Raw genomic sequence first — 27,117 nt, 5'->3', positions numbered from 1 at the left:
CTACCGGAGCAGTGAGCAAGGAGTCAGAGCAGAGCGAGACTGCCGGAGCAGTGAGCAAAGGAGTCAGAGCAGAGCGAGACTGCCGGAGCAGTGAGCAAAGGAGTCAGAGCAGAGCGAGACTGCCGGAGCAGTGAGCAAAGGAGTCAGAGCAGAGCGAGACTACCGGAGCGGTGAGCAAAGGAGTCAGAGCAGAGCGAGACTGCCGGAGCGGTGAGCAAAGGAGTCAGAGCAGAGCGAGACTGCCGGAGCGGTGAGCAAAGGAGTCAGAGCAGAGCGAGACTGCCGGAGCGGTGAGCAAAGGAGTCAGAGCAGAGCGAGACTGCCGGAGCGGTGAGCAAAGGAGTCAGAGCAGAGCGAGACTGCCGGAGCGGTGAGCAAAGGAGTCAGAGCAGAGCGAGACTGCCGGAGCGGTGAGCAAAGGAGTCAGAGCAGAGCGAGACTGCCGGAGCGGTGAGCAAAGGAGTCAGAGCAGAGCGAGACTGCCGGAGCGGTGAGCAAAGGAGTCAGAGCAGAGCGAGACTGCCGGAGCGGTGAGCAAAGGAGTCAGAGCAGAGCGAGACTGCCGGAGCGGTGAGCAAAGGAGTCAGAGCAGAGCGAGACTGCCGGAGCGGTGAGCAAAGGAGTCAGAGCAGAGCGAGACTGCCGGAGCGGTGAGCAAAGGAGTCAGAGCAGAGCGAGACTGCCGGAGCGGTGAGCAAAGGAGTCAGAGCAGAGCGAGACTGCCGGAGCGGTGAGCAAAGGAGTCAGAGCAGAGCGAGACTGCCGGAGCGGTGAGCAAAGGAGTCAGAGCAGAGCGAGACTGCCGGAGCGGTGAGCAAAGGAGTCAGAGCAGAGCGAGACTGCCGGAGCGGTGAGCAAAGGAGTCAGAGCAGAGCGAGACTGCCGGAGCGGTGAGCAAAGGAGTCAGAGCAGAGCGAGACTGCCGGAGCGGTGAGCAAAGGAGTCAGAGCAGAGCGAGACTGCCGGAGCGGTGAGCAAAGGAGTCAGAGCAGAGCGAGACTGCCGGAGCGGTGAGCAAAGGAGTCAGAGCAGAGCGAGACTGCCGGAGCGGTGAGCAAAGGAGTCAGAGCAGAGCGAGACTGCCGGAGCGGTGAGCAAAGGAGTCAGAGCAGAGCGAGACTGCCGGAGCGGTGAGCAAAGGCAGAACAGGCTAGAACCGCCGGAGCGGTGAGCAAAGGCAGAGCAGGCTAGAACCGCCGGAGCGGTGAGCAAAGGCAGAGCAGGCTAGAACCGCCGGAGCGGTGAGCAAAGGCAGAGCAGGCTAGAACCGCCGGAGCGGTGAGCAAAGGCAGAGCAGGGGGGACAGGGCTCTGTTCACACGGAACAGACAGGAAGGGAAAGGCTGAACCAGATACCCACAGGTTACTTGCAGTGAAGTAGCGAGTGAACCACAAACTCACAAACGGGAGTACAGTGACAACGAGCAGGAGTTAGGTACGAGTTCAGACTCTGCAGAAAAAGGAAAGGTACGGACATAGAGAAACACGGGAAACAGGCTAGAAGAGTATACAGACAAGAACAGACACAGTAGCAAGATACAGGAACGTGTCTAGGTAGCAGCCCCTAGAAGGCGGGAGGAACAGGCTAGGAGCGAGTTCAGACAGGACAGACAAGATACAGGAGCGGGTCTAGGTAATCGGCCCCTAGAAGGCAGGACGAACAGGCAAGGAGCGTGTTCAGACAGGACTGGAAATACAGCCTACAAGAAAGGCAAGCAAATACAGAAAGGGACCTGGCACATTCAGAGTGAAAGAACACACTGAATGAAACAATGCTCAGGCAGGGATTGATTGGAGCAGCTGGGTTAAATACCAGGTGACAGACAGCAATAGGCTGAGGACGTTCAAGGGGTTTGCCTGCAGCAGGTACAAAAAGCAGGAAGTGATCGGGCGCCGCCCTTAAGCAGCAGAAACAGACACAAACAGACAGCATGGAGCGAAGCCAGAGAGACATTCTGGACTGGAGATCAAGTGCGCGCTTTTGCACAGTGGGAGATGGACCACTATGCAAGGACGCCGCCAGGTATGTTACAGACATGTTGTTCCAGTAGTTTTGAGGCATAGGGGAGAGGTGATATGGGGCAATAGCTAGACAGAGAGGATGGGTCAAGGGAGGGCTACTTGAGGATTGGTGTGATTGAGGCATGTTTGAAGCATGAGGGGAAGACACCAGTTGTTAGTGACAGGTTGAAAAGGTGGGCTAGGGCTGGGATGAAGATAGTGGTAAGGTTTCGGATGAGGTGGGACGGGATTGGGTTAAGTTTACAGGTGGTGAGTTGTGATTTAGAGAGTAAAGAGGAAAGTTGATCTTCGGTAATGGTGGAGAATGTGGTTTTGGAGGAGGAGGGTTGAGTAGGTGTGGGAAGGGGCTGTGGGGGCTTTAGGCAAAAGCTTTGTCTGATGGTGTCAATCTTCTGTTTGAAGAATGAGGCAAAGTCTTCGGCTGAAATAAGAGGCGAGGGAGGAGGCACTGGGGGACGGAGGAGAGAATTGAAGGTGTTGAATAGTTGTTTGGGGTTGTGAGACAGGGAGGATATGAGAGATGAGAAGTATGTTTGTTTTGCTGCAGTGAGTGTGGACTTGAAGGTAGTGAGGGACTGTTTGAATGCGATGAAGTGCTCATTGGAGTGGGACCTTTTCCATCTACGCTCAGCAACCCTGGAGGCCCGCCGCAGTTCTTTAGTTAGGCTGGTGTGCCAGGGTTGTCTGTTGATTGTGCGAGCTTTGGTATATGTGAGGGGGGCAACTGAATAGAGAGCTGCAGCTGTTGTGGTGTTGTATAAAGTGGCAGCAACATCTGCATCATGTAAGGACCTAATGTCTGTGAGAGGGAGGAGGGATTCAGAGAGTGAATGTAGGTCAAAGTGTTTAAAATTTCTGCGAGGGTATGCAAGTTTGTGGAGTGGGGATTGTTGCCCTGGAGAGGAGAGGCTAGAGAATGTAAGTAGGTTGTGGTCAGAGAGAGGGAGAAGTGAGTTAGAGAGGTTAGATAGGGAACAGAGGCGGGTGAAGATGAGGTCCAGTGTGTGTCCGTCTTTGTGGGTGGGTCTGTAAGACCACTGAGTAAGACCGAAGGAGAAAGTGAGGGATAGAAGCTTAGAGGCAGCTGAGAGGGAAGTGTCAATGGGGATGTTGAAGTCGCCCATGAGGATAGTGGGGATGTCAACGGAGAGGAAATGAAGTAGCCAAGTGGTGAAGTGGTCAAAGAAAGTGGTGGCTGATCCTGGGGGGCGGTAGATGACAGCCAGTTGGAGGAGGAGTAGATGCGCATGCAGTGCACTTCAAAAGAGGGGAGAGTAATTGAGGGTGGCAGTGGGATATGGGTGAAGGGGCAGTTATCTGAGAGGAGGAAACCTATTCCTCCACCGTGCTTGCCGGTGGGGCGGGGGGCATGGGAGAGGTGGAATCCGCCGTATGAAAGTGCAGCAGGAGAGGCCGTGTCGGAGGGGGTGAGACAGGTTTCAGTGATGCCAAGGAAGGAAAGCTTGTTAGTGATGAAGAGGTCGTGAATGTAGGAAAGTTTGTTGCAGACGGAGCGAGCGTTCCATAGAGCTTCTGTTAGGGGGACTGGGGAAGCGGGGGCTGGGCAGATGGGTATAAGGTTAGAAGGGTTACGAGAGTTTGGGATAGATCGTGGGTAGGAGGTGGAAGTGACTGTGGGGATGTGGTGAGGAGGGCCGGGATGTGGAGAGATGTCGCCGGCAGTGAGGAGGACCAGAGAAAGCGTTAGTAGGTGGGAGCAGGAGAGGGCATGAGGTGGCTGTCTGTGTTTGGAGACAAAGGATTGTATGTTGAGGAATAGCTCTGAGAAGGAGGTGAGATGGGTGGGGAGAATGGAGGGAGAGATGAAGAGTTCATTACTAGGTGTAGGGATTAGGGGTGGTTGGAAAAGGTGAAGGATTAAGGGGGTGAGAGTGAAAACAAAACACAAACATTGTTGACTGTGACTTAGTATCCAGTTACCTTCAGTTCCCTTTCAGGTTCAATTCAGAATTAATTCATATTTCTCACACTTAAGCAATGGCCACACTTAAGGTAATGGACACAGACTCCTGGCCCACAATATATTTGTAACAGAATGCATTCAGCTGTGAACCAGAGGGGAGTGGTCTGTGCTCATCTTGATCAACTGATTAAGGCTGAACTAGATGCTGGATACTCAAAGGCTAAGTAAACAAGGTCATAAATGAAAGTGGGGGGTAGCTGGTGTAACTTGAAGAACATACCATTAGTAAATAGGAGCAGAGAGGTACAGAGAAGGCTGCATGGAAATCATGATGGAAAAGTTGGGTCACGTACCATTATGCTGGATGTATGATGCCCCCCACACAGAGTAATGTTCCTACAGTACCACCATCCCCCCACACACAGTATAATGTTCCCACAGTACCGGCTGAGGTCCTGAAGTTGGAATAAGTCCTGAGGTTTTATAGTTGGAATACTCCTTCCGGACAGTGGTTCTCCCTTTGCCTGCTCCCCTACATGTATACCCTCGAGCATGTATACAGGCATGTAGGGGAGCAAGCCTTACTAGATATCAAGGCTTTGTACAGTAATATACTGCATGAGGATGATATCAGAGGACTAAGACGTTTATTGAAATCAAGATCAATAGAGTGTAGCAGACATAATGACTTCATGGAGGATCTTCTAACATGCACTCTTACTCGTAACGTCTTTCTTTTTGACAGGAAGTACTTACCCGAGCTCAGGGGTACTGCAATGGGGAGCCCCTGTACCCCCTCATCTGATAACCTATTCCTGGGCTGGTGGGAGGAAACCACAATATTCAGGGATGATCATAAGTGGTGGCAATCATATATTGGGGCATGGGATAGAAATATTGACAACATTTTTATCATCTGGTCAAGGACGAGTGAACAATTTCTTGAGTTTGTAAGGGAACTCAATATCCATAGAGTGGGGCCTTAGATTTATATCAGTTTAATTATTACCAGTTGCCTTTCCTGGATATACTAATCAAGAAAGTACGGGATGGGAGCCGGTGTTGTGGAGTCGGTAAGCCAAACCTTCGACTCCTACTCCTCAATTTTCATGACACCGACTCCCTCATACATGGCTCATAAATTTACAGTAGGACACATTTTTCTCAGCTAAAAGTCTAGACCCTTAGATCAGGAATAGGACAGACATTTATAGGACATTTCATAACTTTCCCAAATTCTTATGAAAAAATATTCCTCACAAACTACATTGAACTACTATACCCAATTTATTTATTTTAGGAGTCGGTCCATTTTATGCCGACTCCAACTCCGACTCCATCAAAATGGGCACCGACTCCATGACTCTGACTCCACAGCCCTGGATGGGACCCTAGGGACACTCATCTACCATAAACTATTAAAGTGGGATAGCAACCACCCCATCCTCCTAAAAAAAAACAAAAAAAAAAAACAAGCCATATCCAAGGGCCAATTTTTACAGTTGAGAAGAAACTGCTCTAATGTCACAGATATTAATAAAGAGGCAATAGACATAAACACCAGATTCAAGGAAAAAGGTACCCACAGTACATTTTGGATTCCGCACGATTGTTTACAGAAAAACAGGATAGACAGACACTCCTCCATACCTAACCAAGAGACCAAGAAAACGATGGGATAACACAAGTAATAGAAACTTGTGACATTCAGAGTGACCTTATCTTTAATATCTTCAGAAAACACTAGGATGTACTTGTGGCCAACCTGGACCTGAGGGTGCTGTGGGATCTACTCCCACAATAACTTTCAGAACGGGTTGGTCAATTAGGGACCGTTTAGTGCATAGTTTCTATAAAAACCTGCACCCTAGGGGACATGGCTAGATAGAAGAATCTGTGGTTTCTTTAGATGTGTAGAAAGTTGTACATGTAATTGGATGAGACCATCTAAATCTTTCTCGAGTTCCTCTACAGGTGAAACCTTTTTCCAGAGGGATCATTCCAACTGTAAAACCTCAGGACTTGTATATGTGGCCACATGCACCTTCCTCCTAGATTATGTATGCACGACCAATAGGCAGTCTAGGAGGAGTGTGGGGTGGCATTTGGGCGAAATACGCCATTGTCGGGACACCCCATTAGTGAGACACATGAACAGTGCACATTGAGGTGAAACAAGAGACATCTCCTTTTGCATCGTTGAGGTGGTTAAACCCAATGTGAGAGGGGGTGATCTCAATAGATGTATCCTCAAAAAGGAAAGTGAGTGGATTTCCAAACTGGATTCACGAGAGCCCCTAAGGGACTGAATAAGCAGATTTCCTATGCTTGTTTTGTATGAATACAGCCCCAATCTGGATTACATTTTTGGATTTTATACTCTACCCATTGCTATTCAGTTCTCTGTGAATGAGGTTCACATATTGTTTTACTTCATCAAGAGATCTGAGCTTCTATATCAGAATTATTTCTTATCAGTTATATCCCACTTATACTGTTTAGTAACTAACAAGTGCGGTGATCCTTGTGTATCTCTAATTATGCAATAGGGGTCAAATATGACCATCTAGGAATATACTGTGGGCCACCATCCCATATTTTTTGTAGTGATAAAGTAGATCTACATGCCTATTGCATGATGGGAGTATGTGCAATACTTGTTTTTAGTCTCCCATGATACTGATCTCAGAGAGAGGATTTTTCTGTTGGTGGAATGCAATCCAATACCATATGCGCTCCGGCGTGGAACGCAGACATCTGGCCATGCGCATTTGTGGACAATGATCCTAGATGTGCTCTGTCGTGGAATGATAACTACGGGCACGCTCAGTCACAGGTACGAGTGACGCGGAGGCAATCAATTTATCTGGCGTTTCAGCGTAAAGCATGTCACTTCTGGACATGCACACTAGGAGATGGACATTATCGAACCTCTTGCTCATGAGAAGTAGCGTAGGCGCGGTACAGTATATCCTGTGACAATTCACCTCTAGGAATGGGAATGGGCCTCCTAGTCTGGGGTTTTGGATGAAATGTGATATTTAAACATGGACACCTGGCTATTAGGCACACTATGCTGAACATCATGAATTATCATCCCTGTATAAAGCCTCCTAATGAACCTGTTGGGGAAACGCTTTGAGGCGGATTATTGAAACATTCTCTGAGTACCTTACCCTTTCCTTTATACATATTGTAGGGGTTTTACTTTCTTGGGCACAACGGGAGGAAAACAGGAGGCATGTTCCTTTAAAAGTTCATGTGGGTTTATTGCTTCAGAAATCCAGAAGCCAAACAGTAAAACAAACAGCCTTTAGATCAGGCAAACAAAGTTAATGTCCTTAGCAGGTCTCTGCTCAGCCAGGCCTGTGTGGCACACAAGCTGGGGTAGCGTCCAGTGTCCTGGCTTGGTCTGAAGACAAACATACACAGGAGGCCGTCTACCTCCAAACACACAGACCATGTGCCAAACAACAGCCTTCATTTTATAGGCTATTAACCACACCCAGAGGTGAGGTATGTTGGTAGCTGGACCCGCCCACCTTACATATCTACCCTAAAGCCATGGGGCTTGGCATCTTCTACTGCCAGACAGGGGATTCTCAAGAGGGCATGGGCATTACAATGTAGCTTCCATGCTCTATGTTCTACATGGAAGTAGAAGTCCTGTAGGGCTAAAAAACAGAGGTTGACCCCTCATCCATCCGAGTGGGGCATAGTCGGATACTAATCTAAATTTTCGACCTAACAGATAGTACCGTAAAGTGTCCACCGCCCACTTTATGGCCAAGCATTCCTTCTCTATGACCGAATAATTTTTCTCGCAGGAGGACAGCTTTCTACTCAGAGGTACTCCTCCCCGTGTATCTCCTGGGAAAGGACTGCTCCTAAACCGACATCTGAGGCATCTGTCTGGAGTATAAACTCTTTCTTGAAGTCCGGGGCAACCAGGACCGGTTGCCTACACAGAGCCAGTTTCATCTCTTGAAAGGCCGTCTCCGCCTCTGCAGTCCACTTGGCCATGGCTGATTTTGTCCCTTTAAGGAGGTCAGTCTGGGGTGCGGCCATCATGATGAAGTTTGGGATGAATTTCCTGTAGTATCCCACGATTCCCAGGAAGGCTCTGACTTGCTTTTTCAACAGCAGTCTATGCCAATTTTGGATTGCTTCTACTTTAGTAATTTGGGGTTTTATCTCGCCTCTACCCACTACATATCCGAGGTACTTGGCTTCTTCTTTCCCCATGCCACATTTCTTCTGGTTTATTGAAAACCCCACCTTCCTCAGAGCATCAAACACAGTCTGGATTTTTTCCAGATGACTCTCCCAGTCTGGACTGAAGATAATAATATCGTCCAGGTATGTTGCACCATATTTCTTATGGGATGCAAGGATGCGATCCATGGCTCTCTGGAAGGTTGAAGGGGCCCCCTGCAGTCCAAACGGCATCTGGACATACTGGAAGCATCCGTCAAGCGTAGAAAACGCAGTCTTCTCTTTGGCTACCTATGCCATGGGGATCTGCCAATATTGGTCTGGTAGCGCACCCCTCCTGGGTGCCCCTGTGTTTCCCTTCTAATATTGTTCTTCTACTAGCTGGAGTTACATTATCGCCATCTGGATATTTTTTAAAAAAAATTCTAAATGAAAGACATTTGTTTTTACCATTGGAGTCTGTGGAGCTGGATCATCGTCATTTGTATTACCTGTCTAGTGAGCGCAAGCAGCAGCGCTGATCATGGATCCCGGAGACACCCAGCTGGTTCATGGAGGTGAGCTGGTTTTTTTCTTTTCCCTTTCCATCTGCCAATATCCCTTCGTCATATCCAAGGTGGTTATGTGCCTTGCTGGCCCAAGCCTCTCGATCAGCTGATCAACGCGTGGCATGGGATATGCGTCAAATTTGGAGACCTCATTCAACTTCCGATAGTCGTTTCAGAATCTCCACTCACCATCGGGATTTGGGACCAAGATGATCGGGCTTGACCAACCGCTCTTGGATTCTTCAATGACACCGAGCTTCAGCACACAAGCTACCTCTTTGGAGAGCAACTCTCGTCGGGCCTCAGGTATCTGATAGGGCTTCAAGTTTACCCGCACATGAGGCTCCGTCAGAAACTCGTGTTCTATGACACTTGTGCATCCCGGCAATTCCGAGAACAGATCCCTGTTCTTCTGTATCAACTCCCGACACTGCTGTTTCTGGGCCTTCATTAGCGTTTCCGCTATTGCGACTCTTCCAACGTCCCCTTCTGGCTTGCCCAGCAAGCATGGAGCTTCCACAGCCTCTCTGTCTTGCCACGGCTTGATGAGGTTGACGTGGTATATCTGGTACGCCTAACGTCGTCCCGGTTGATGAACCTTGTAGTTCACTTCACCCACTTTTTCCACCACCTCATACGGCCCTTGCCACTTGGCCAAGAACTTGCTTTCCATCGTAGGAATTAGCACGAGGACTCGGTCTCCCAGATTGAATTGCCTCACTCTGGCTAACTGGTTGTAGACTCTGGCATGAGCTTCTTGTGCCTGGAGGAGATGTTCTTTTACAATGGGCATCACCTTCGCAATCCTCTCCTGCATCAGAGCAACGTGCTCGATGACTCTCTTGTGGGGCGTGCCCTCGGCTTCCCAGGTTTCCTTTGTGACATCCAGGTAACCCCGCGAATGTAGGCCATACAGGAGTTTGAATGGTGGGAACCCCGTAGAGGCCTGTGAAACCTCTCGGTTAGAGAACAACCGATACGGTAGGAGACAGTCCCAGTCTCTACCATCCCTTTCTATGGCCTTCCTCAGCATACTCTTCAGATTCTTGTTAAACCTTTCGACTAGGCCATCTGTCTGAGGATGGTATACTGAAGTCCACAGTTGGGAGATTTGAAGGGCTTTGCATAACTCCCTCATCACCTTACTCATAGAGGGAGTTCCCTGGTCGGTGAGTATTTCCCTTTTGGTAAGCCTGTTCGTGAAAAAACGTGGACCAACTGACGGGCTAGACTCTTTGCGGAGGAGTTTCTCAGTGGAATCGCTTCAGGATAGCGTGTGGCATAGACCAGGATAACCAATATATATATTGATGCCCACGAGCAGAGTCAACCAGGGGACCGACCAAGTCCATAGTAATTCTTTCAAACGGCACTTCAATAATGGGCAATGGCACGAGGGGACTTCGAAAGTGAGAGGTGGGGGCGGTTAACTGGCACGTAGGGCAAGACCTGCAATACTTAAATATTTCCCGGTGACATCCAGGCCAATAGAACCTTTGCATGATCTGTTCCTGTATTTTTTCCATTCCCAGATGTCCCCCCAAGACATGTGAATAGGCCATGTCCAACACCTTCCGTCTAAACGGGCCCGGCACTATTAACTGCTCTGCTCGCTCCTCCCTCACTTTCTTGACCCGGTACAACAACTCCCCACTCATCATAAAATGGGGAAACCTTGTGTTACCCTCAGCTCCTGTGCAACCCCATTTATAACAGTGACATTATTAAAGGCTTCCTTCAGGGCTAGGTCCCTATGTTTGGCAGACCGAAAATTCTCGCTGGTCACCCCTAACTCCGGAATGGCAGCCACAGGGGGCACCACCTCCTCATCCCCCACAAGGACACAAAAGGGAAACCTGTCTGACTCTGGGTGTGGTGATACCTCATTAGGATAAACTGTTTTCTTATCTGAGCCAGCGAACCCAGAACCCTTCCCCCACAGACCCCAAAGCATACAAAAGTCCCAGCCTATAATAATAGGGTGCAACAAGTCCAGAATGATGCCGACCTCGTGAGACTCAGTACCGTGGGCCGTTTCAATGTCCACTCTGGCCATGGGTTGTCCTTAGCATCACTATGAATGCACCGAACGCCGACTTTTTTCCCTCCCCGAGTCTAGTAGTGCTGTTACCTCTCATCCGTTCACCTTCACGGGACATGCTTGTGGCCCCTCGCTGGGTGGACAGTTCACACTGCTGGCTGGATAAGCTTAATATGAACAACAGTGTCCTATACTGCAGTCCATCGGCTCAAGGGTCAGGAGACAACAGGTGGCTATATGGCCTGGGCCGTGGCACCTCCAGCAAACAACATCACCCTTAAGGACCTTGGGCACCACCTCCCTCGTCCCTTTGGACCTTGTCACCCTGGGCAACCCAAGGCTGTATGTGCCTCGGCAGGGAGTGCACAAACCGGTCCATCACCATCCACTCTACCATCTGCGCAGGCATTGAGGACTCCAGCTGCAGCCACTTCTGGACCAGGTGCAACAGGTCAAACATTTTGGAGCGAGGTGGTTTGTTCCGGTGATACGAACCAGCTGTTCCCTGATAGTCATTGTCACCCTCAAGCGTGCGAGAATCTCAGTTTTTAGCTTGCCATACTCTTTGGCATCCTGCAAAGCTAAATCATAGTACACCTTTTGGGCGTACTATGCAAAGCTAAATAGGGTGTCCTGCAAAGCAAAATCATAGTAAGCCTACTAGGCGTAGTTCTGGGGCTCTCCCGTCAAGTATGGCGCCAGTACCTCTGTCCACTGCTCTTGCGGAAATTCCTCCCTCTCGGCGACCCTTTCAAACACCGTCATGAAGGCCTCAACGTCTTCCCCCGGGGTCATTTTCTGCAAAGCCCATCATACAGCCTTCCGGACATGGGAGTCAACAGTCGGACCTGGGGTTGGAGCGCTCATCATGCCCTGGATGGCGGTTGCTAGAAGCTGCATCTGCTGCCATTGTTCCTGCTAGTGCTGCTGGATCTGCTGTAACTACAGCCTGTTGGCGATGCTTGCTGGCTTGCCACAGACTTCACCCAGGGCATGCAGTCCATCCTGTAGCAGTCACGCGTCTCTGCTGGGAACACTGCTCGCACGTCTAACACCAATTGTAGAGGTTTTACTCACTTGGGTGGCGACGGGAAGAAAACAGGAGGCATGTTCCTTTAAAAGTTCATGTGGGTTTATTGCTTCATAAACCCAGAAGCCAAACAGAAAAGAAAATAGCCTTTAGATCAGGCAAACAAAGTAAATGTCCTTAGCAGGTCTCTGCTCAGTCAGGCTTGTGTGGCACACAAGCTGGGGTAGCGTCTAGTGTCCTGGCTTGGTCTGAAGACAAACATACACAGGAGGCCTTCTCTGTCCAAACACACAAACCATGTGCCAAACAACAGCCTCCATTTTATAGGCTGTTAACCACACCCAGAAGTGAGGTATGTGGGTAGCTGGACCTGCCCATTCTCTCCTAGCTACCCGTAACCCATCTCCCAGGTGCACCAAACGATCCTCTTAGTGCTTATGTGCCCTAGAGAAACACTCCGGGTTACATCACAGAGACCAGTCATCTCTGTGACACATACCTCCCATCGACTACGCAACCATTAGCCACCTTACAATACTTTGATACATATCTGATTTTATGATTACCCCACGGCCGATTAAATGGAATCTATCACCCCCTGGGACTTATCTGACCTCTAATATTGGCATACAAGTAATAGAAATGTGAATCTATACATACAGTACAGACCAAAAGTTTGGACACACCTTCTCATTTAAAGATTTTTCTGTATTTTCATGACTATGAAAATTGTACATTCACATTGAAGGCATCAAAACTATGACTTAACACATGTAGAATTATATACTTAACAAAAAAAGTGTGAAACAACTGAAATATGTCTTATATTCTAGGTTCTTCAAAGTAGCCACCTTTTGCTTTGATGACTGGTTTGCACACTCTTGGCATTCTATTGATGAGCTTAAAGAGGTAGTCACCGGAAATTGTTTTCACTTCACAGGTGTGCCCTGTCAGGTTTAATAAGTGGGATTTCTTGCCTTATAAATGGAGTTGGGACCATCAATTGTGTTGTGCAGAAGTCTGGTGGATACACAGCTGATAGTCCTACTGAATAGACTGTTAGCTGCTTTTTTCTTGCCATAATACAAATTCTAAGTAAAGAAAAACGAGTGGCCATCATTACTTTAAGAAATGAAGGTCAGTCAGTGCGAAAAATTGGGAAAACTTTGAAAGTGTCCCCAAGTGCAGTTGCAAAAACCATCAAGTGCTACAAAGAAACTGTCTCACATGAGGACTGCCCCAGGAAAGGAAGACCAAGAGTCACCTCTGCTTCTGAGGATAAGTTTATCCGAGTCACCAGCCTCAGAAATCGCAGGTTAACAGCAGCTCAGATTAGAGACCAGGTCAATGCCACACAGAGTTCTAGCAGCAGACACATCTCTTCAACAACTGTTAAGAGGAGACTTTGTGCAGCAGGCCTTCATGGTAAAATAGCTGCTAGGAAACCACTGCTAAGGACAGGCAACAAGCAGAAGAGACTTGTTTGGGCTAAAGAACACAAGGAATGGACATTAGACCAGTGGAAATCTGTGCTTTGGTCTGATGAGTCCAAATTTGAGATCTTTGGTTCCAACCACCGTGTCTTTGTGCGACGCAGAAAAGGTGAACCCGACGCTGGTGACACTGTTGGGGATTTATTCAAAATTGAAGGAATACTGAACCAGCATGGCTACCACAGCATCTTGCAGCAGCATGCTGTTCCATCCGGTTTGTTTTTAGTAGGATCATCATTTATTTTTCAACAAGACAATGACCCCAAACACACCTCTAGGCTGTGTAAGGGCTATTTGACCAAGGAGTGTGATGGGGTGCTACGCCAGATGACCTGGCCTCCACAGTCACCAGACCTGAACCCAATCGAGATGGTTTGGGGTGAGCTGGACCGCAGAGTGAAGGCAAAAGGGCCAACAAGTGCTAAGCATCTCTGGTAACTCCTTCAAGATTGTTGGCAGACAATTTCCGGTGACTACCTCTTGAAGCTCATCAAGAGAATGCCAAGAGTGTGCAAAGAAGTCATCAAAGCAAAAGGTGGCTACTTTTAAGAACCTAGAATATAAGACATATTTTCAGTTGTTTCACACTTTTTTGTTAAGTATATAATTCCACATGTGTTAATTCATAGTTTTGATGCCTTCAGTGTGAATGTACAATTTTCATAGTCATGAAAATACAGAAAAATCTATAAATGAGAAGGTGTGTCCAAACTTTTGGTCTGTACTGTACCTGAATGCCTCATATTAGAGGTCTGTTTGCTGTGAAATGGCTTTTTATTCAATGAAGATGCTGATGCTTGCTGGCCGTGGGGTAGTCGGTGGAGTGGATTCCCTTTAATAAATACTCACTTAGCCCCATTCTTCATGCAGATACTAATAAATCCAGGACCTACGAGATTTTTACCATATGATAGTTGGAAAGTTAGGGGTGTATCATCCATATCAGCAGCCCACAGGGCCACTATGGTGCCCGTGAAAAAACACAGAATTTGACCTTGGTATAAGTTGGTATCCATGCAGCACATAAATGCATGTTTACTATGGCCATGAATCAGAAAAAAAGCTATAAAAAGAAAAATGATCATAAACCCTGCTGTAAATAAATAAATAAAAAGTAAAAGTGCATTTAAATAAAATAGGGTTCTTAGCAACACTGTTTTTGATGAAAAATAGCATGAAAGCTATCCCACCATGGCAAGATGAACCCATTCGGAATAGTCCTACTCTGTATAATATTAAAAACCTTACCATGTATCAAAGCCTCAAACTTCTGTGTGTGAATTAGACATGAGATCTAACGTGATAGAAGATTACAGTCCGGGGAAGACGGGAAACATTCATATAGACGACCGGTGGAGATGTAGTCAGTGAAGAAATCTGGCTAAATATGTTTCTAGAGCCGTAGTAGAAGATGAAGATGTCGTCCTCATCATGAAGTAGTTATTTCTCATGTCACGTGTAATTAATATCTCCTGCAGTATTGCTAATGCCGATTGCAGTGTCGGTAAATGAGACGAGAATTAGCTTTATGGAAGATGAGTCTTTGAGAAACGTGTTCAGCTACAGACTCCAAGAAAGAAACTGCTTGTTGTCTGTGGCCTAAAATATATAGGTTTTATTGCTAGATGTAAAGCAGAAAACTAAATACTGTAAAATAATAAATCTCCTCATATGTTTCCCCTTATTATCTCCAGTAATTGTATTATTACACAGGATTTTTATGATGTTACATAGGCTCATCATCTTCTCATTCAGGTCCCTACAATATCAGATCCTCTCAGTGAAGATCTTCTATTTAAGAGAATTTTCCTTATGGACCCATCAAAGATGGATATGGATAGAGACAAGATGGCGGAGAGGGTATTACACCTCACCCTAGAGATCCTCTTCCGTCTTACTGGAGAGGTGAGAGATTCTGATGACGTCACATTACATCATTCTTATCTATAGGAATAACAGATGAACAGAACTGGAGAGGTGAGGACTCTGGAAATGTCTGTAGTGAGATTTATTTATATGTCTTTCCATAACCAGGATTACATATTAGTGAAGACCTCTAGTGAGCGCTGTCAGGTCCATGTGTCTGAGGGATGGGAAAGACCCCTGAGCCCAATCACAGGGCCTCCATCTCACCCCTTCATACATGATGACATCAATGACCAGAAGATCGTAGAACTCACCTACAAAATGATTGAGCTGCTGACTGTAGAGGTGACATTGCTGGGAATGCTGGGACATTATAAAGTAACGCTATGAAAGGATCGGGGGGATGACTGTATGATTGTATGTGTCAGGTTCCTATAAGATGTCAGGATGTCACTGTCTATTTCTCCATGGAGGAGTGGGAGTATTTAGAAGTACACAAAGATTTGTACAAAGACGTCATGATGGAGGTTCCCCAGTCCCTCACATCACCAGGTAATAGACAGGACTAAATACACACGGCCTATAATTATCTGTATGTAAAGAATAAATTCAGTCCCTGTATGTGTTTCTTCCAGATCTATCCAGTAAGAGGACAACACCAGAGAGATGTCCCCATCCTTTTCTTCCACATGACTGTAAACAAGAAGATCCCAGTGTTCCTCAGGATCATCAGGTAAATGAAGAGAAGGTGTCATGAGATCTCCCCTATGATGTGTAGATGGCTGTGAAGGTCTTGTGTTCAGTCTTGTTTTATCCACCAGTATTATATGTTTTATACTTGTGTAATGAGAACGGTGGAGATGGCAGGATTAGAGCTGATCATAGATGTGACTTCTCCATCTGTTTGTGACTTTTACAATATTTGTTTCAGGGTGAAGATCTGACCCATATTAATACTATAGAGGCTTATGTAAGGGGTGGTGACCGCTGTAAAGAGGAGATTCCTACATATGACCACCCAGGTGAGTAGTAACCACTAAATGCAGAGAAGTTACAGATTCTTCTCTGTCACCGGCTGTGGCTGCTTTATCGGTTGTGTAGTCCGGCCTTATCACAATCGTGTGATCACCATTTTACCTTTAGACCACAACATTCTCCTCCACCCAAAACTGTTCAAATGATTTTGGGCATTTAAAAGCCTTTTCCATAGAACTTACAACCTGGAGGATCCACCTATCCCCTGTGATTAGAAGACGCTGACCATTACCTCCTCAGATCTGTAAACTACAAAGCCAGAAAATCAGTTGAAGAAAAATATGATGGGCCTGTAAGAGAAAGTGGAGGGTAATGATGGTGTTGGCTTCCTAGGACCCTGATATCTTATTGGATGAATCTACCTTCTCTCCCTTCTGTGCTGCTGAATGTGCTCATATGGTCCCTACAAGACCAGCTCCAGTCTTTCTGACCAAACTTCACTTTTATGATCTACAACATTAAATGTGTAGTGAGGGCCAAGTGTGAATTTCTGTACAATAACAACAGAGTTTCCCTTTATCCTGACTTTTCAGTTTCTTTTAAAACCGACTAACTTCAAACAGGATTGCGATAAACTACATAAAAAACATTACACCTGTGCCATGATATATCTCTAAGCTAAATTTAAGACGCCTCATCTCTGCACTAATATAAAAAGTTCTCTTTGAACATCCAATATTTCTTCTTGAAACTCATCTGACAGAAAATATTGGCCCTTACGATAGTTTAGATGCCAAGAGCCACCGAGCCCCATACTCTAATTACCACAGAGAGGTTTCACCACTAGTTACTCACTTCTTACTGATGGAGACTGTTGAGTTTGATTATTTCAGTAGATGTGTTATTGTCTATAGTCACAGTTTTGACTATAGTAGTTAGTGCTAAAAATACTCTGATTTAACCCCTTCCTGCAGCCAGTTTTGTGTTCCTATCTGGGCCCATTTTTCAAATCTGACGTGTGTCACTTTATATGGTGATAACTTTGGAATTCTTCTGTTCGTTGTCACCTGGCAGCTCAAAAGATGGCTACCACGAACAGGCTTGGCGCTATCTCCTCCATTTTCCAGATCCCAGGGTTTGCCTTGCTCATAATCCTTTAACCCCTCTACATGGATTTGGACTTAGACAGAGACCCCCTAAGCTTGGGCCACAGTGTTACCTGCTGTTCTGTGGAGTGAGATGGCAAGAACAATAGTCAGATAGCCGGGTCAGAACATGGAGGTCAGAGAAAATACAAAATCACACAAAAGTAGTCAGTAAACGGGCCGGAGTCACAACAGGAAGCAAATACACAAGCCGGGAGCTGAGCACAGAGGACTGAACCAGAGGAGAACAAGGCCGTATCTGGCAGCTTCTAGCAATATGCTTCCAGCTTTAGTAGGGTATGGTGCTTTCCAGTTGGCTGAAGCAGGGAGCAGATTACTCCAGCTGGATAGCACACACACCCATACTGCCAGACTGGATAGTACTACAAGTCCCAGGCACCCTAATCTTAGTGGCTGGACAGAGCCTGTGCCACCCAGAGCTTCTGGTTCTGACGTCTCCATCACCAGTGCCGCCTGCAGGATGAATAAGGCGGCTCCTGGTGAGAGAAACAGACGTCGCAGGAGCAGATCCCAGAGGAGATGGGACCCACCATTTTCAGAAGCCCTAATGTGACAAAATGTCAGAAAGCCAGAGCAGTAGAAATCCCCATAAAGTGACTCCATTTTGGAAATTATAACCCTCAGTGAAATAATCTATAGGAGTAGTGACTATTTTGACTCCACAGCACTTTCCGGAAATTAGCACGCAGTGGATAATGGAGAGTGAAAATTACAAATATATAATTTCATTACCCAACACATAGTGTCCAGATTGTGCCCCAGGAGACACACACCGTAAATTAAGTGGGTTCTTCTCACTATAGTAATGTCAAATACATGGATGCTAAATGTGCTTTGGGCACACTGCAAGGCTCAGAAGTGAGGGGGAGATTTGACTTTGGGAGAGCGGATATTGCTGGATTGGTTTATGGAAGCCATGTTGCTTTTCAAAAGCCTTTGAGCCACTAATAATGTGGAAGCCTCTGGTTTTCCACTGACAGATGATGGACCTGAGTGGGGACTTGTTTTTTGTGAGATGAGTAGAAGTTTTTATTGGTGTTATTTCACCTACATAACATTGTTTGGTGACTTTTTATTCCATATTTGGGAGGCAGAATTAACAAACAGTTGAACACTACGATCTACTGGTTCATCCTATGAGGTTTTCTATTAGACTGTGAACTGTTATTGTCTTGGTGAATAATGACGGCTAACATAGGACAAAATTAAAAAAAATCACAGAAAAAGATACAGCCTTACCAACACCAAATCATATAACAAATGCACTAGCAGGATGCCGCAGACCCCCATGATAAAGGTGGGGGCAGCGCAGGTGCAAAATACCGATGGAGCAACCATTCACAAACCTACCAATTCATGGAGGGGGTGGTTGCCTGGTATTAAAGATGCCCACAGATGAAGCTTGCATAGGACGCCAGTCACACAGGTAGGTTTGATGCACAGTGTCTGACTTAGGATACTGATGATGTCCATACTGGGTAGGAAGGCTGCCCAGCACTATATAAGTGCACCCCACATGGGCAGACACCCCAGTACACCCAACCAACACTAAAATGCTAATGCATTTGTTATCTGATTTGGTGTTGGTAAGGCTGATTTTTTTCTGTGATTTGTTTTCTTGGTAGATAATGATACTTTTACACAAAGTTCATTTTTACAGAGAGTTTAAGTAGAAATATTCAACAATATAAATTTTAAGGATATGTTATTCATAAATAATAATTTGTTTTATTCTTGGCAGATGACTGTACCAGGAGATCAGAGGGACAGCTGACATCTTCAATTTTTAAATCAGATGATCTTGAGATTACACAAGATACAATTGAAGTGAATGCTATTACTCCAGATTTACCATCATCCCTTCACAGCAAAGATCTGTCATCTGATCCTTTGCAAAAGGTCCTGTCTTCTGATTCATTACCGACTACTAAGGAAAATCCGTCACAAAATAAGCATTAAAAAACAAATTGCTCCTAAAGCAAAGAAGCCATTTTCATGTTCAGAATATGGAAATAGTTTTTCCCTCAAAGAAGCCATTTTCTTGTTTAGAATGTGGAAAATGTTTTAGCCGGAAAACAGATTTGGTTGAGCACAAGAGAACTCACACAGGGGAGAAGACTTTTTTCTGTTCAGACATGAGATCTAATGTGATGGAAGATTACAGTGCAGGGAAGACGGGAAACATTCATATAGACGGCCGGTGGAGATGTAGTCAGTGATGGACTCTGGCTAAATATGTTTCTAGAGCCGTAGTAGAAGATGAAGATGTCGTCCTCATGAAGTAGTTATTTCTCATGTTACATGTAATGAATATCTCCTGCAGTATTGCTAATGCCGATTCCAGTGTCGGTAAATGAGACGAGAATTAGCTTAATGGAAGATGAGTCTATGAGAAACGTGTTCAGCTGCAGACTCCAAGGAAGAAACTGCTTGTTGTCTGTGGCCTAAAATATATAGGTTTTATTACTAGATGTAAAGAAGAAAACTAAATACTGTAAAATAATAAATCTCCTCAGATGTTTCCCCTTATTATCTCCAGTAATTGTATTATTACACAGGATTTTTATGATGTTACATCAGCTCATCATCTTCTCATTCAGGTCTCTACAATATCAGATCCTCTCAGTGAAGATCTTCTATTTAAGAGAATTTTCCTTATGGACCCATCAAAGATGGATATGGATAGAGACAAGATGGCGGAGAGGATATTACACCTCACCCTAGAGATCCTCTTCCGGATTACTGGAGAGGTGAGAGATTCTGATGACGTCACATTACATCATTCTTATCTATGGGAATAACAGATGGACAGAACTAGAGAGGTGAGGACTCTGGAAATGTCTGGAGTGAGATTAATTTATACGTCTTTTCGTAACCAGGATTACATATTAGTGAAGACCTCTAGTGAGCGCTGTCAGGACCCTGTGTCTGAGGGATGGGGAAGACCCCTGAGCCCAATCACAGGACCTCCATCTCACTCCCTGATACATGAGGACATCAATGACCAGAAGATCCTAGAACTCACCTACAAGATGATTGAGCTGCTGACTGGAGAGGTGACACTGCTGGGAATGCTGGGACATTATACAGTAACACTATGGAGGGATCGGGGAGATGACTGTATTATTGTATGTGTCAGGTTCCTATAAGATGTCAGGATGTCGCCGTCTATTTTTCCATGGAGGAGTGGGAGTATTTAGAAAGACACAAAGATTTGTACAAAGACGTCATGATGGAGGTTCCCCAGCCCCTCACATCACCAGGTAATAGACAGGACTAAATACACACAGCCTATAATTATCTGTATGTAAAGAATGAATTCAGTCCCTTTATGTGTTTCCTCCAGATCTATCCAGTAAGAGGACAACACCAGAGAGATGTCCCCGTCCTCTTCTTCCACAGGACTGTAAACAAGAAGATCCCAATGTTCCTCAGGATCATCAGGTAGATGGAGAGAAGGTGTCATGAGATCTCCCCTATGATGTGTAGACGGCTGTGAAGGTCTTGTGCTCAGTCTTGTTTTATCCACCAGTATTCTATGTTTTATACTTGTGTAATGAGAACGGTGGAGATGGCAGGATTAGAGCTGATCATAGATGGGACTTCTTCATCTGTCTGTGACTTTTATAATATTTGTTTCAGGGTGAAGATCTGACCCATATTAATACTACAGAGACATATGTAAGGGGTGATGACCGCTGTAAAGAGGAGATTCCTACATATGACCGCCCAGGTGAGTAGTAACCACTAAATGCAGAGAAGTCACAGATTCTTCTCAGTCACCGGCTGTGGCTGCTTTATCGGTGGTGTAGTCCGGCAGTATCACAATCGTGTGATCACCATTTTGCCTCTAGACCACAACATTCTCCTCCACCCAAAACTATTAAAATGACTTTGGGCTTTGAAAGCCATTTTCTATAGAGGTTACAACCTCGAAGATCCACTTACCCCCTGGAATTAGAAGATGCTGACCATTACCTGCCCAGATCTGTAAACTACAAAACCAAATGACAGCGTACGTAGATTGTGCTGACAAGTTAGAAAATCACTCAAAGAAAAATATTATGCTGGGCCTGTAAGAGAAAGCGGAGGGTAATGATGGTGTTGGCTTCCTAGATCCCTGATATCTTATTGGATGAATCTACCTTCTCTGCCTTCGGTGCTGCTGAATGTCCTCATATGGTCCCTACAAGACCAGGTCCAGTCTTTATGACCAAACTTCACTTTTATGATCTACAACATCAGATGTGCAGTGAGGCCAAGTGTGAATTTCTGTACAATAACAACAGAGTTTCCCTTTATCCTGACTTTTCAGCTTCTTTTAAAACCAACTAACTTCAAACAGGATAATGATAAACTACATAAAATACATTACACCTGTGCCATGATATATCTCTAAGCTAAAGTTAAGACACCTCAGCTCTGCACTATTATAAAAAGTTCTCTTTGAACATCTAATATTTCTTCTTGAAACTCATCTGACAGAAAATATTGTCCCTTACGATAGTTTAGATTCCCAAGAGCCACCGAGCCCCATACTCCAATTACCCCAGAGAGGTTTCACCACTAGTTACTCACTACTTACTGATGGAGACTGTTGAGATTGATTATTTCAGTAGATGTGTTATTGTCTATAGTCACAGTTTTGACTATAGTAGTTAGTGCCCAAAATACTCTGATTTAACCCCTTCCTGCTGCCAGTTTTGTGTTCCTATCTGGGCCCATTCTTCAAATCTGACGTTTGTCACTGTATATGGTGATAACTTTGGAATTCTTCACAAAGGATAATAGGAAACAAATGGACCTTACAAGTAATATTCCAACTTCTCTTGAATCCGACAATACCCTATATACGGTTGTACACTACTGTCTGGGCACATGGCAGGTTAAGAAGGGAAGGAGCGCCATTTAGCTATTTGAATGCAGATCTTGCTGGGATAGTTTGCAGACACAATGTATTGGGGGCGCTGTTCATTGTCACCTGGCAGCTCAAAAGATGGCTACCACAAACAGGCTTGGCACTATCTCCTCCATTTTCCAGATCCCAGGGTTTGCCTTGCTCATCATCCTTTAACCCCTCTACATGGATTTGGACTTAGACAGAGACCCCCTAAGCTTGGGCCACAGTGTTACCTGCTGTTCTGTGGAGTGAGCTGGCAAGAAGAATAGTCAGATAGCCGGGTCAGAACCATGAGGGCAGAGAAAATACAAAATCACACAAAAGTAGTCAGTAAACGGGCCGAGGTCACAACAGGAATCAAATACACAAGCCGTTAGCTGAGCACAGAGGACTGAACCAGAGGAGAACAAGGCTGTATCTGGCAGCTTCCGGCAATATGCTTCCAGCTTTAGTAGGGTGTGGTGCTTTCCAATTAGCTGAAGTAGGGAGCAGATTAATCCAACAGGACAGCACACACACCAACACTGCTAGACTGGATGGTACTACCGGTCCCAGGTACCCTAATCTTAGTGGCTGGACAGAGACTGCGCCGCCCCGAGCTTCTGACGGCTCCTCCATAACCAGCGCCGCCTGCAGGATGAATAAGGCGGCTCCTGGTGACAGAAGGAGACGTCGCAGGAACAGATCCCAGAGGAGATGGGACCCACCATTTGCAGAAGCCCTAATGTGACCAAATTGCAGAAAACCAGAGCAGTAGAAATCCCCATAAAGTGACTCCATTTTGGAAATTATAACCCTCAGTGAAATAATCTATAGGAGTAGTGAGTATTTTGACTCCACAGACACTTTCCAGAAATTAGCAAACAGTGGATGTTGGAGAGTGAAAATTACAAATATATAATTTCATTACCCAACACATAGTGCCCAGATTGTGCTCCAGGGGACACACACCATCAATTAAGTGGGTTCTTCTCACTATAGTAATGCCAAATACATGGAGGCTAAATGTGGTTTGGGTGCACTGCAAGGCTCCGAAGTGAGGGGGAGATCTGACTTTGCGGGAGCGGATATTGCTGGATTAGTTTATGGAAGCCATGTTGCTTTTCAAAAGCCTTTGAGCCACTAATAATGTGGAAGCCTCTGGTTTTCCATTGACAGATGATGGACCTGAGTGGGGACTTGTTTTTTGTGAGATTAATAGAAGTTTTTATTGATATTATTTTCCCCTACATAACATTGTTTGGTGGCTTTTTATTCCATATTTGGGAGGCAGAATTAACAAACAGGTGAACACCACGCTCTACTGGTTCATCCTATGAGGTTTTCTATTAGACTGTGAACTGTTATTGTCTTGGTGAATAATGACGGCTAACATAGGGCAAAATTAAAAAAAATCACACAAAAAGATACAGCCTTACCAACACCAAATCATATAACAAATGCACTAGCAGGATGCTGCAGACCCCCATGATAAAGGTGGGGGCTGCGCAGGTGCAAAATATTGGTGGAACAACCACTCACAATCATGGAGGGGGTGGTTGCCTAGTATTAAAGATGCACACAGAAGAAGCTTGCATAAGACGCCAGTCACACATGTAGGTTTGATGCACAGTGTCTGACATAGGATACTGATGATGCCCATACTATTAGATGAGGAGGGCTGCCCAGCACCATATAAGTGCACCCCACATGGACAGACACCCCAGTACACCCAACCAACACTAAGATGCTAATGCATTTGTTATCTGATTTGGTGTTAGTAAGGCTGATTTTTTTCTGTGATTTGTTTTCTTGGTAAATAATGATACTTTTACATAAAGTGCATTTTTACGTATAGTTTAAGTAGAAATGTTCATCAATATAAATTTTAAGGATATGTTATTCATAAATAATAATTGGTTTTATTCTTGGCAGATGACTGTACCGGGAGATCAGAGGAACAGCTGACATCTTCAATTTTTAAATCAGATGATCTTGAGATCACACAGGATACAATTGAAGTGAATGTCATTACTCCAGATTTACCATCATCCCTTCACAGCAAAGATCTGTCATCTGATCCTATGAAACAGGTTCTGTCTTCTGATTCATTATCGACTACTACGGAAAATCAAAGTCACAAAATAAGCATTAAAAAACAAACTGCTCCTAAAGCAAAGAAGCCATTTTCATTTTCAGAATATGGAAATAGTTTTTCCCTTGAAAAGTCTTTTCTTAAACATCAAAGCATTCACACAGCAGAGAATAGATTTTTTTGTTTCAAGTGTGGGAAATTTTTTAACCAGAAATCAAGTCTTGTTAATCACCAGAGAACTCACACACAGAAGTCATTTTCTTGTTCAGAATGTGGGAAATGTTTTAGCCAGAAATCAGGTTTGGTTAAGCACAAGATAATTCACACAGGGGAGAAGCCTTTTCCCTGTTCAGAATGTGGAAAATGTTTTAGGCGGAAAACAGATTTGGTTATACACCAGAGAAATCACACAGGGGAGAAGCCTTTTTCCTGTTCAGAATGTGGGAAATGTTTTAGCCGGAAAGCAGAGTTGGTTATACACCAGAGAAATCACACAGGGGAGAAGCCTTTTTCCTGTTCAGAATGTGGGAAATGTTTTAGCCGGAAAGCAGAGTTGGTTAAGCACAAGAGAACTCACACAGGGGAAAAGCCTTTTTGCTGTTCAGAATGTGGGAAATGTTTTAGCTGGAAATTAGATTTGGTTATGCACCAGAGAACTCACACAGGGGAGAAGCCGTTTTCCTGTTCAGAATGTGGAAAATGTTTTAGCCGGCAATCCAATTTGGTTAAGCACAAGAGAATTCACACAGGGGAGAAGCCTTTTTCCTGTTCAGAATGTGGGAAATGTTTTAGCCAGAAATCAGGTTTGGTTATACACCAGAGAAATCACACAAGGGAGAAGCCTTTTTCCTGTTCAGAATGTGGGAAATGCTTTAAAGGTAAATCAGATTTGGTTAAGCACCAGAGAACTCACACAGACGAGAAGCCATTTTCATGTTCTTAATGTGGGAAAGGTTTTACACGGAAATCAGCTGTTAACAAACTTCATAGAAGTCACACAGGGGAGAAGCCTTTTACATTTTTAACCGAAAATTGTATCTTCATAAAGGGGTTGTCCACTACTAGGACAACTCCTTCTCATTCCTCATGTTTGGCCTTGTTAAAATAAAAACACTCATACCCACTTACTGTTCTGGCGCCGTTCCATTGGTGTCACAACTTGCGTTTCCGTAAGGCTGTTACATCACACAAGATTGTTACATCACACAATCCTGCTGCCAATCAACGCCACCTTCAGACGTATTGTACATCAACAGGAAGGACATGGCCTGGACATAGCACCAAGAGAATGCACACACTGAAAACACTCTCTTTGGACCGTGTTCTTGGGGGAATTATATGCAATTTACAGCCTCAATCATGGCTTTCGATATGGGAAAGAAAGAAGAGATCAGAGGTTAATCTGAGGTCCTCCACCTCTGTCAGCATGTCTGGTATGCAGCGTTTCTTATGGAAGGTCTTATCTTCCTGCTCCAGAGCTATTACTGTCTCACCTCAGCGTGGAAAAAGAAGCAGTCTTAACCATCATGATGCCAGACAGCTCCAGCCTGTAAGTCCTGCGCCAACTTCTCTCTTAATGTCGGCCTCACAAGAAAACAGCTCCACAAATCTCCCTGTACTCTCACCAAAGCCCACATACTGAGCAGTGCTTGCTTCACAGGGACATTTACCCCCTAGCCACAGGTTATTCTGAATTGGAAGGGACCTCCTGGGTCAACTGGTCCAACCCCCTGCTCAAAGCTGGATTCAACATAGAAACATAGAATGGTAGAGTTGGAGGGGACCTCCTGGGTCATCTGGTCCAACTCCCTGCTCAAAGCAGGATTCACTAAATCATCTCAGACAGATGTCTGTCCAGCCTCTGTTTGAAGACGTCCATTGAAGGGGAACTCTCCACCTCTCGTGGCAGCCTGTTCCACTCATTGATCACCCTAACTGTCAAAATGTTTTTTCTAATATCTAATCTGTGTCTCCTCCCATTCAGTTTCATCCCATTGCTTCTAGTCTTTCCTTGTGCAAATGAGAATAAAGATGATCCTTCTACAATGTGACAGCCCTTGAGATATTTGTAGACAGCTATTAAGTCTCCTCTGTCTTCTTTTTTGCAAGCTAAACATTCCCAAATCCTGTAACCGTTCCTCATGGGACATGGTTTGCAGACCAGTCACCATTCTGGTCGCTCATCTCTGAACTTGCTCCAGTTTGTCGATGTCTTTTTTAAAATGTGGTGCCCAAAACTGGACGCAGTATTCCAGATGAGGTCTGACCAAAGAGGAGTAAAGTGCGATAATGACTTCACGTGATCTAGACTGTATGCTTCTGTTAATACATCCCAGAATTGTATTTGCCTTTTTTGCTGCTGCATCACACTGTTGACTCATGTTCAGTCTATGATCTATTAGTATACCTAAGTCTTTTTCACATGTACTGTTGCTTAGCTCTATTCCTCCCATTTTGTATATGCTTTTTTCATTTTTATTGCCCAGATGTAGTACTTTGCATTTTTCCCTGTTAAAAACCATTCTGTTAGTTACTGCCCAGTGCTCCAGTTTATTTAGGTCTTTTTGAATCCTCTCTCTCTCTTCTCTAATATTAGCTATCCCTCCTAGCTTTGTGTCATCAGCAAATTTAATCAGTTTACCCTCAATTCCTTCATCTAAATCATTGATAAAGATGTTGAACAATACAGGTCCCAGGACAGAGCCCTGTGGTACCCCACTTGAGACATTCATCCAACTGGATGTGAAGCCATTTACGACCATTCTTTGTGTCCGATCACTAAGCCAGTTATGAATCCACCTAACAGTTGCCTTGTCCATTCCATACTTGGTAATTTTTTCAATAAGGATGGTGTGAGATACTTT

The 27,117-nt window shown here is 45.2% G+C and overlaps 1 protein-coding gene across 1 annotated transcript in view; it reads left to right on the top strand.

Annotated features, from left to right (window-relative positions):
• The window catches only part of LOC141178666 (uncharacterized), a 31,815-nt gene extending 5,541 nt beyond the window's left edge, over window positions 1-26,274 (top strand). Inside the window, exons 2-13 of the mRNA XM_073660555.1 lie at window positions 15,028-15,177; window positions 15,307-15,483; window positions 15,567-15,690; window positions 15,774-15,871; window positions 16,070-16,160; window positions 19,021-19,178; window positions 19,880-20,029; window positions 20,159-20,335; window positions 20,419-20,542; window positions 20,626-20,723; window positions 20,922-21,012; window positions 24,094-26,274. Of these exons, the coding sequence (XP_073516656.1) occupies window positions 15,085-15,177; window positions 15,307-15,483; window positions 15,567-15,690; window positions 15,774-15,871; window positions 16,070-16,160; window positions 19,021-19,178; window positions 19,880-20,029; window positions 20,159-20,335; window positions 20,419-20,542; window positions 20,626-20,723; window positions 20,922-21,012; window positions 24,094-25,196 (2,484 nt within the window). The 5' untranslated portion in view covers window positions 15,028-15,084 and the 3' untranslated portion in view covers window positions 25,197-26,274. The remainder of the gene's footprint in view (window positions 1-15,027; window positions 15,178-15,306; window positions 15,484-15,566; window positions 15,691-15,773; window positions 15,872-16,069; window positions 16,161-19,020; window positions 19,179-19,879; window positions 20,030-20,158; window positions 20,336-20,418; window positions 20,543-20,625; window positions 20,724-20,921; window positions 21,013-24,093) is intronic.
• The last annotated feature ends 843 nt before the right edge of the window (window positions 26,275-27,117 follow it).

This window comes from Phyllobates terribilis, unplaced genomic scaffold (genome assembly GCF_046119375.1).
Source record: "Phyllobates terribilis strain yellow unplaced genomic scaffold, ASM4611937v1 Scaffold_29__1_contigs__length_15306474, whole genome shotgun sequence".
Classification (NCBI taxonomy): domain Eukaryota; kingdom Metazoa; phylum Chordata; class Amphibia; order Anura; family Dendrobatidae; genus Phyllobates; species Phyllobates terribilis.
This window is presented reverse-complemented; position numbering and strand designations above follow the sequence as displayed.